The following is an 8,926-nucleotide window of genomic DNA, read 5'->3' on the forward strand; positions in this document are numbered from 1 at the left end:
CATGGCAGATTTCCGAGAAAAGAGAAAATGGAAAAAAAAAAAAATCAGGAAACAAGTTGTTATAAAGCAATTTAAAATGAAGACAAAAAAAAGGAAAAACTTATGTATAAAACCAAGGGGTGTTTTTAGAACCTTGTATAGAAATAAATTCGTGTAAAAGGATCAGAGGCAGTGGAGCTACTGATGTGAGTATAAGCATGGGGGAAATAGCTATCTGGAGAGGCATTCAAGGCCAGGATGGAGGATTGACAGTAGTGTGTGTGTGTTAAGAGTGAATGCTCTGCGACGGGGCCGTGTGTGTGTGTGTGTCCCTAGCCACAGAAGGCCACACAGCCTTGAAATTTCTGAAGTGGAACTTTGGTTTACGAGGGTTCTTACAGACAAATCCTGTGGTGAGGACTAAGTGCCCAAGTATGTGAGAGCAGGGTATCAGTCATGCGTTCAACAGGACACCATGAAGCTCCATATCCAAAAAATGGAAGCACAGTCTCCTGGAAAGACCTGTGGATCTGAGGGCTCAGTGCTAACTTCAGCTGTGTCACCTAACACCAGAGGTCTCCAGTGGTGGACACCATCACCAGGACTGAAGAACAACAGGATGGTTGTGCTGAGGAGGAGTGCATGCTTGGGGAGCCTTGACTTTAGCCCCACTCTCTCCTATCAGCCAGTGTTGGCGGTGATGCTGCTACAGCTGTTAAATGAAGGGATTGGGCCAGATCACCTCTTAAGATTTTTTGAGAATTAAAGGTCTTTAAGCACTGAAAAAGCTGTGACAAAGCTCCCACGTCCAACAATGTGGCCATCGTCTCTGGGACTGCTGGGCACCCATACTAGTTACCTGGTGGATGTGGATAATCAGTGAAATAAGGCCTGTTGGTTGAGGGCACAGGACCTTGTGTGGGCATCAGAGAGTCTCCGTCTGTAGTGTGACAGGAATGAATGTACCACATGTGACCAGGTAGGTGGTGTCTGTTAGTTTCCTGAATATTTACTGCTTTTTCCCCTTGTTCTAACTGTTGAATTGACACTATCAGCCCTACTTTAATCAGAGGTATTTCAATCAGAATTTACACTCTTGAAGGATATACTCACACTCATAGTAACAACCCTATAGGGTCATTTTGTAGAGAAGGACCTGGGCGTGGAGATTAAATTATCCAAGGGCCTGCTGCTCCTGAGGTAGGACATCATCTAGATTTGTGGCCAGATGGTACCACCTGCTCAGTAGTATATCTGGGGTTTCACCTTGCCCTTTTTTAAACATTTTATGTGGCTGAAAATGTCATAAAAACCTGCCATGTGGCATTGATAATTATCAAGAACGTGTGGCTTAGGGGTGACAGTGATCTCCAACATCCTCCCGTTCTGGTCGCTGACACCTGCGTCCCTAGTGTGGTAGCCTGTCTGCACCTGGTGGCTTTCCATTCTGATGAGACGTGTATTTGTCACTGTGTGTGTCGCTGGTCAGGGTGATAGCTGGCATCCATCTGGCCCAGTTTTGACAGCTCTGTGCCAGTTAACATCATACATAAACGAGTAAAAATGGGAGACAAACACGGGAGGACAAGGCCAGCAAGCAGTACTCTGTCACTTTGCAAGCGGGAATGTCCTGGAGTGGTAAAAACCCTTACAAAAGGTGAAGAGAATCGCAGCTTTATTGTGAGGAGTACTTTGTACTTACAAGCGGCCTTTATAAATAATGAGCTGTTTCCACATTAAAACATAATCCTGGAGAGTTGGCATTCGCGTGAGTGAACAGAAACGGGGAGGATTTACACCTCGCACCGTGACTCGAGAAGGCACCTGCCCTGGTCGCCAGCTTCACATTTCCCGGCTGCTGAAAACAGCTCTTTGTGGACTAAAAGCCCAAAGAGACAAGTCTCTTCGCCCGCACGTCCCTCTCCTGGAGGGAACGGAAGTTTGCGCGAGGACGCAAAATGGCGCCCTCAGCCAACGCCGCCGCCGGCCCCGCGCTCGGCCGCCCCGCCAGGGACGAGTGTCTTCGCCAGGAGGAGGCGATTCGACGGGTGCTGTATTCAGACCGGAAATTGACCTCGTGAGGGCGGAAGTTACCCTTGAGGGCGGAAGGGCTCCCGGACGGGGGTGGAAGACCGCTTCGGCGCCCGTTGCGTTCAGTCACTTCCGGGGTGGAGCGGAAGTTGCTTTGTTTTGCTTCAAGATGGCTGCGGGGATGTATTTGGAACATTATCTGGACAGTAAGAGCAGGCTGGAGGAGCGGGTCAGGGGTTACAGAGGGGTAGGGGTGGGGGTTCGGGCTGAGGAGCTCTATGGCCCTGAAGTCCCGATGGTCAGAAAGTCACAATCGTGAAGGGTTGCGTGAGAGAAAATACTGGAGTGTGTGAAGAAATAGGGGGCGGGGCAGCGGGGTCGAGGCCTCGCTCTGAGGTGTAGAAGAGGGAGGGGCTGCTCGGCGGGGCTGGGGGACGGCTCTTTAAGTGCTGTTAGGCATAGCCTGGAAGATATTTGCTGCCCCTGTCTTCAGGGTCTCCGGCCTCAGGATAATCTTTTTCTTAAAGTCGTTCTGAATCGGTCATTTTAGTATATCATCCACTGCCATTGGAGCAGCGACAAAGATCTGCTCGCGGTTCTCCGCCCAGTTCTTTCGAAGACGCGTCTTCTCATGGGGATAGGGGGTTACGAGTGACCACTGTCAGATGATGGACTGAAAGGCTTCTCCTCTTGGAGTAAAGACGCAGTTCCCATCAGATGGAAATTTGGTGTTCTGTTTTTGCCATTTGTGTGGCCCTTCACAGAGCCTGTCACCCTATTCTCTTTTGCCTTAGCGTTGGGAGTCATTCATTCGTTTATTGAGGTCCTTCTGTGGGTCAGACATAATGGCAGGTACTGGGGGTATACAAGAATGAATACCACACAGACCTTCCCCTCAAGGTGCTCATAGACTAGTAGGACACAGATTCTAATAAATAATTATAGAAGTGTGATAAATGAAATAACAGAAATACATTAAACAGACAGTTGGTAACACTGGAGAAAGAGAGACTAGTTTACCTGGAGGTGTAGGTAAAACTTTACAGAGAATGTGAAGAATCTTGAAGGTTGAGTGTTTATTTGCCGGTGTGGAGAGTGAGAGGGGATTGAAGGTTGGGGGAAGCATCAGCCAATGTGTTCTGATGGGTTTGTGGCAAGATCAGGGAAAGATGAGGCCAGAGTGTTTGATGTGTAGAACTCTGAGGTGAAAGATTGGGAAATGACACTGAAGAATGTAGCTGGGGCTGGGTTGTGCATGGTCTTTAAAGGCAGGCTAAGAAGCTTGCACTCTAAATAGTGAGGAACCAACGGATTTTCTGAATGGAGCAATTTTTTTTTTTTTAATAAAGGAAAGTAATTGATGTATGGTAAATTGGAGCATGATGACCCTGGTAATACAAGATTAATTAGTAATAACAGTTCTGGTCAGAGATGAGGACCTGATCTCAAAGAGTAACAGAAGTATTTAGGAGGTAAATATAACAGAATTGACTGAATGAGTGGTTGAGAGAGGAGGAGGAATCTAAGGTGACTTCTCGATTTCCTGTTCGGGAAGTGAGGTAGACATATATCATCAACAAGATAGGAAATTCAGGAGTCTTTAAGAGTAAATGAGATGGAGATCATTCAGAGAAAGTAAGTGAGAAAATAATAGGATTAACTTAAGTGTAAGCTCAAGAAAATAGTAACATTTAAGGGACTGGCTAAGGGAATGCCAGTGATGAAATTACTTGAAAGTGTGTGAGGAGATTTGGAATCTTAATAGGAAGTTACATATAGGCAAGAAGATGGTGAGAATGCTGCAAACATTTTTGGGGGGATAGAACTAGTAATTAGATTATTTGATTTGGTAACTCAGTGGTGACTTAATCTTAGTAAACTGATGGTGGACCCGAGTCTATAGGTTAAAGCATTGAATGCATTTTAAAAGTTTGAAAGTGGAGTCATGGAAAGAGAATTTTTTTTTTTTTATGAGAGAAACGTAAGTATTCATGCCTTTATATTCAATTATTTATTGAGGATTCTCTGTATGTATGTCATAGTTCTGAACACTAGGGAAATAGGAGAGAAGAAGACAGACATATCTAACCCTTCTGGAGAGCTGGGGAGACATACCATATAACTAATTACATAATTAGTTATTTAATTACATTGGATAAGTGCCCCCAAAGTATCTACCCTGCCAAAGGGTAGCCATAGAATAGCATGACAGCATAACCCAAGGCACTTGTTGGAGTCTGGGGCAGTCAGGGTTGAGCTGAACTTTGAAAAATGAACAGAAGTTCAGTAGGCCAAGAGGGATAGTGGAAGTGGGGTGAAAGAGACGGGGCAGGGCATCCTGGGCAGAGAGAGCAGTGTGCAGAAAGCCAAGTGTCTGGAAGAGCACTGGCAAGCTCAAGGCACTCAGAGAAGGCCAGTGTGACAGAGCAGAGAGCACATAGACAGAGACTGACCTGAGTGAGGTCTGGTGTGCAGCAAGGGCCAGAAAGTGCAGAGTAGGACTTGGGAATATTGCCGTGGAAGTGACTGGAGGTTTATAAACAGGAGAGACTTGATCAGATTTGCATTTTTAAAAAGAACATTCTGGCTACTGTTTGGAGAGCAGATTGAAAGTGTGTGTGTGATCATTGGAGGGTACCAGGAGGGTATTTGTAAGTTGAGGGCAAAGAGATCTTTTTATATATATATTAAAAAAAAAGTATTTATTTGGCTGTGCCAGGTCTTAGTTGCAGCATGTGGGATGTTTCATTGCAGCATGTGGTATCTAGTTCCCTGAGCAGGGATTGAACCCGAGCCCCCTGCATTAGGAGCATGGAGTCTTAGCCACTATACCACCAGGGAACTCCCGAGGGCATGGAGAGGGAAGGGCTGATTTGTAAAGTTACTGAAGCGGGGAGGGTGGACACAAAGCTGTGCAGAGATGGGGAGCTAGGTGTGGAGACAGACAGACATGGCTCCTCCTGAGAAAGGAATGATGAGTGCTGTCACAGATAATCTAACGGTTTGAAGGAGGGATAACCAAGTGCTCTTTGGACCTGTTTTTTAAAAGCAGCTATCGTGTGTGTGTGTGTGCGTGTGTGTGTGTGTGTGTGTTAGTCGCCTGACTCTACAGGGTTTGTGTGTGTGTGTGTTAGTCACTCAGTCGTGTCTGACTCTTTACAACCCCACGGACTGTAGCCTGCCAGGCTCCTCTGTCCATGAAGTTCTCCAGGCAAGAATCCTGGAGTGGGTTACCATTCTCTTCTACAGGAGATCTTTCCGATCCAGGAATTGAACCCAGGTATCCCACATTCCAGCAGATTCTTTACATTTGAGCCACCAGGGAATCCCCCAAAAGCAGCTATAGGGCTTAGGAAGTCCAGGGAGTCTTAGTTTCTCCTCTTCTCCCCAGGTATTGAAAACCTGCCCTTTGAACTGCAGAGAAACTTCCAGCTCATGAGAGACCTGGACCAAAGAACAGAGGGTATGTGCAGAGTAAGGGGCCCGGTGCCGAGTGAGTATGTGTGGTCGTCTCTCCTCCTGTTTGGTGTTACCCTATCACCTGGTCTGATCTAGATTGCTTGTCTTCTCTTTCATTCTCTTGCAATTCTTAAAAGGAGAGTAATGATGACCTGTGTTTCTGTGTTAGCTTTTTCATAACTCGTGGAGTATTGTGACAATGGTACAAGGATTTAGAGATGCTGTGCTCTTTATATCTCCCTCAGGAAAAATGAGAAAAATCAAAGTCAACCCTGGACTCATTTCTGTTCTCCATGTTCGATATGTTTGTAGGAAGACTGACTAGAATGTTTCTACTCCACTGGGCTGTTAACATTACTGTCACAAAATTCAGTGTGGCTTTAGACTACAGCTCACATTGGTACACAGCAGCTTTGCTGCATGAGGAGATGTTAAAAAGAAAGAGGGGGGAAAAAAAAGGAGGAAAAGCAGCAATTAACATCAGAATCTCTACACTATATTCTTCAACCTTACAGAAGCATTGGGTGCCATCTGTGGCCGTCCTTGGACATTGATTAAGTTTGGCTGCATTGAGACATTTACTTGGAGCTTGAGGCTACACTGCAGTGGGCGAGTTTGTCTCTCATAGTCGAAGGTCTCTGTTGGCGCTATCGTCCATGCTTGCTGAAGGATATGTAGGTGTATGCTTATGTATCCCTGCCTAGGAGTGTTAGAATGCCTAAAGCTGTGATTTAAGTTACTCTGGGTCAGTTTGCTCATGGACAAATGAATATCATCTAAGATCCTTGACATAGGCCCCTGAGAACTTCCCTGCTGAATGCCAAACACCAGCTCCTTGCTTTGTAATATAGTTCTGGCTCTTGAGTTCATACCCAGAAAGACCCATTGAGACAACTGAACCACATACATGTTTTTCCACCTTCCTTCAAGGGCCTGGAATAAAGCAGAGCATAAACCTAGTATGCTCACAGGTCTTCGCTGTGGTTACTTGTTGCTACACCATGTTGGGAGTCATGCTTTTGTCTCCATCCACATTTTCTCTGAGTGCTATAGTATTAGGCAGTAGGCATCTATGGTCTCAGTGTTCGGGGGCATCACCAGCCTTCCCCTAGTTAAATGTTTGGAGCAATATCTAAAATGAACACACAGGAAAAAAAAGTGATGGAGAATATTCGCAAGTTGCAAATGATGAACCAAGCAGGGTGGACAGTAAGCAGAAGAACTGTTCCATGAGTGAACTCTGGCCTAATTTTCAATACTGAGATGTAGATGTACAGACCCTGGAAGTCAAGAGCAGCAGCAGATGACTCGGCCTGGTCTGCAGCTCTCAGAGCTATCACAGAATGTTTCTGAGACGAGAAACCAGATGGCTTTTGAGACAGAGGTCATGGTTTAAGAAACAGCAAGCCGTGCAAAGAAGCATCTTTAGACATCGACAGAAACGTACTTTGCGTTAGTGCAGCATGCAAAGAATCCTTCCTTGTGTTTCCATAAGTCCAGTTTCAACTATGCTAGCAACGTTTCCAGCAATCAAAGGTGCCATCAGAACGCATGTTGTGACCATGTTGCATCACTTGAGTATGTGGCACAGTACCTAGGAATGTTGAGTGTGTTTTAATTCAAAGGTTATGATGGTCAATGCAAAAGGTCCGAGGAGCAAGAGGAAGAAGTATGTTTAACGTTGCCACTCGGGGGCCATTGTGACCAGCCCTGTCTCTGTTGTAGACCTAAAGGCTGAAATTGACAAGTTGGCCAGTGAATATATGAGTAGCGCCCGCAGCCGGAGCTCCGAGGAAAAATTGGCCCTTCTGAGACAGATCCAGGAAGCCTATGGCAAGTGCAAGGAGTTTGGTGATGACAAGGTGCAGCTTGCCATGCAGACCTATGAGATGGTATGGCCCTACCCATGGCTCCCCACTACCTCCCGTCTGTTCCTCAGGGTCCTCCGCCCCTCCTTTAGTGTGCTGGGATCTGTTTGGGGTCTGGGAGATACATGGATTCTGCCTTAGCCTGTTTGCTTTTACTGGAACCAGCCTGGTAGCTCTTCCTTCTCCTTCCTTCCTTCCCACCCAGGTGGACAAACACATTCGGCGACTGGACACAGACCTGGCCCGCTTTGAGGCTGATCTGAAGGAGAAGCAGATTGAGTCAAGTGACTATGACAGCTCTTCCAGCAAAGGCAAAAAGAGTGAGGAGGGGGGTGGGCCATGAGAGTTGGAGCGAAGATTCCGAGGGGGCAGGCAGCCCATCCCTCAGCTCCAAGGGAGGACCCCCCACGTTGGAGGAGAGGAGGGGTCCTTAACCCATCATTCTGTCCCCCTGCCTTCTGGCTGCCCCTCCCCCTCTTCCCTGGAAGGTCGGACTCAAAAGGAGAAGAAAGCTGCCCGTGCTCGTTCCAAAGGGAAAAACTCCGACGAAGAAGCCCCCAAGGCCGCCCAGAAGAAGTTAAAACTTGTGCGCACGTGAGTGAGTCAGGGAGCACCCTGCCAAGTGACAGGCTCCTCTTTGCCCCTGCCCCGCCCCTTGCCCCCTTCTCTATCACTCTGGTATCTGCTGGATACAGAGGGGAAGCCACAGACCACTAGCCCCACAGGGATCCTCCTCGTGCCACTCTGAGCGTCAAGCTGTAGCGTCCCTTCCTGCAGGTGACACTCTCTCTCCCTCTTGGCACGCAGAAGCCCTGAGTATGGGATGCCCTCAGTGACCTTTGGCAGTGTCCACCCCTCTGATGTGTTGGATATGCCTGTGGATCCCAACGAACCCACCTATTGCCTTTGTCACCAGGTCTCCTACGGGGAGATGATTGGCTGTGACAACCCTGACGTAAGAACCGGTTTGCCTCAGGGCGGGGGGCTCTGGGGGACAGGAAGGGAGTTGGGTACCAGAAGGGGGTAAGGGCCGAAGAGTGGGACCTCAGGACAGGAGGAAGGGAGTTGGAGGTGGTTGGCCTTGGACCCTTCAAGAATCCTCCCACAGGATGGAATAAGGGAATGCTCCTGAGGACTCTCAGGTTGGGGGGTTCTTTTCTTTCCTTGGCCCCACCCTGCTCCCTGCCCTCTGCTCCTCCACCGTCTTCCTTTTCCAGTGCTCCATTGAGTGGTTCCACTTTGCCTGTGTGGGGCTGACCACCAAGCCTCGGGGGAAATGGTGAGTGAGCGTTGTGGTCGGGGCTGGACTACCCTGAGCTGAGTGACAGAAGGCATCCTCCCCTTCGCTCACCTTCTCCCCCACCTTCCTTTGTAGGTTTTGCCCACGCTGCTCCCAAGAACGAAAAAAGAAATAGACAAGGGCCTTGGATTCCAACACAGTTTCTTCCACATCCCCTGACCTGGCTAGTGGGGAGTGGGATGCCTGGCTGGGCCGGGGGTCAGGGAGAGGTGGGTGGCACATGTTGTCATCTCCTCTCCTCCCCTCCCCACTTCCGGTGCTGAGGCTGCACCCAGACCCTGGGCCAGGG

At 48.1% G+C, this 8,926-nt stretch overlaps 2 protein-coding genes across 3 annotated transcripts in view; both read left to right on the forward strand.

Annotated features, from left to right (window-relative positions):
- Positions 1 to 28: 28 nt before the first annotated feature.
- On the forward strand, positions 29 to 8,926 carry ING4 (inhibitor of growth family, member 4). 2 transcript variants are annotated; one of them, XM_010844958.1, is made up of 8 exons: positions 29 to 2,216; positions 5,402 to 5,473; positions 7,195 to 7,361; positions 7,543 to 7,657; positions 7,826 to 7,931; positions 8,145 to 8,292; positions 8,555 to 8,616; positions 8,713 to 8,926. In XM_010844958.1, the coding sequence occupies exons 1-8, from the start codon at positions 2,180 to 2,182 to the stop codon at positions 8,750 to 8,752; spliced, it is 747 nt and encodes a 248-aa protein (XP_010843260.1). In that variant the 5' UTR covers positions 29 to 2,179; the 3' UTR covers positions 8,753 to 8,926. The 2 variants fall into 2 exon arrangements, with proteins under 2 accessions (XP_010843260.1, XP_010843261.1); XM_010844959.1 differs by having other exon boundaries at positions 7,543 to 7,648.
- ACRBP (acrosin binding protein) overlaps positions 8,817 to 8,926 on the forward strand; it is a 9,469-nt gene continuing 9,359 nt past the window's right edge. The window contains exon 1 of the mRNA XM_010845195.1: positions 8,817 to 8,835. Within this exon, the coding sequence (XP_010843497.1) occupies positions 8,817 to 8,835 (19 nt within the window). The remainder of the gene's footprint in view (positions 8,836 to 8,926) is intronic.

This window comes from Bison bison, unplaced genomic scaffold (assembly GCF_000754665.1).
Source record: "Bison bison bison isolate TAMUID 2011002044 unplaced genomic scaffold, Bison_UMD1.0 scf7180017864213, whole genome shotgun sequence".
Lineage (NCBI taxonomy): Eukaryota > Metazoa > Chordata > Mammalia > Artiodactyla > Bovidae > Bison > Bison bison.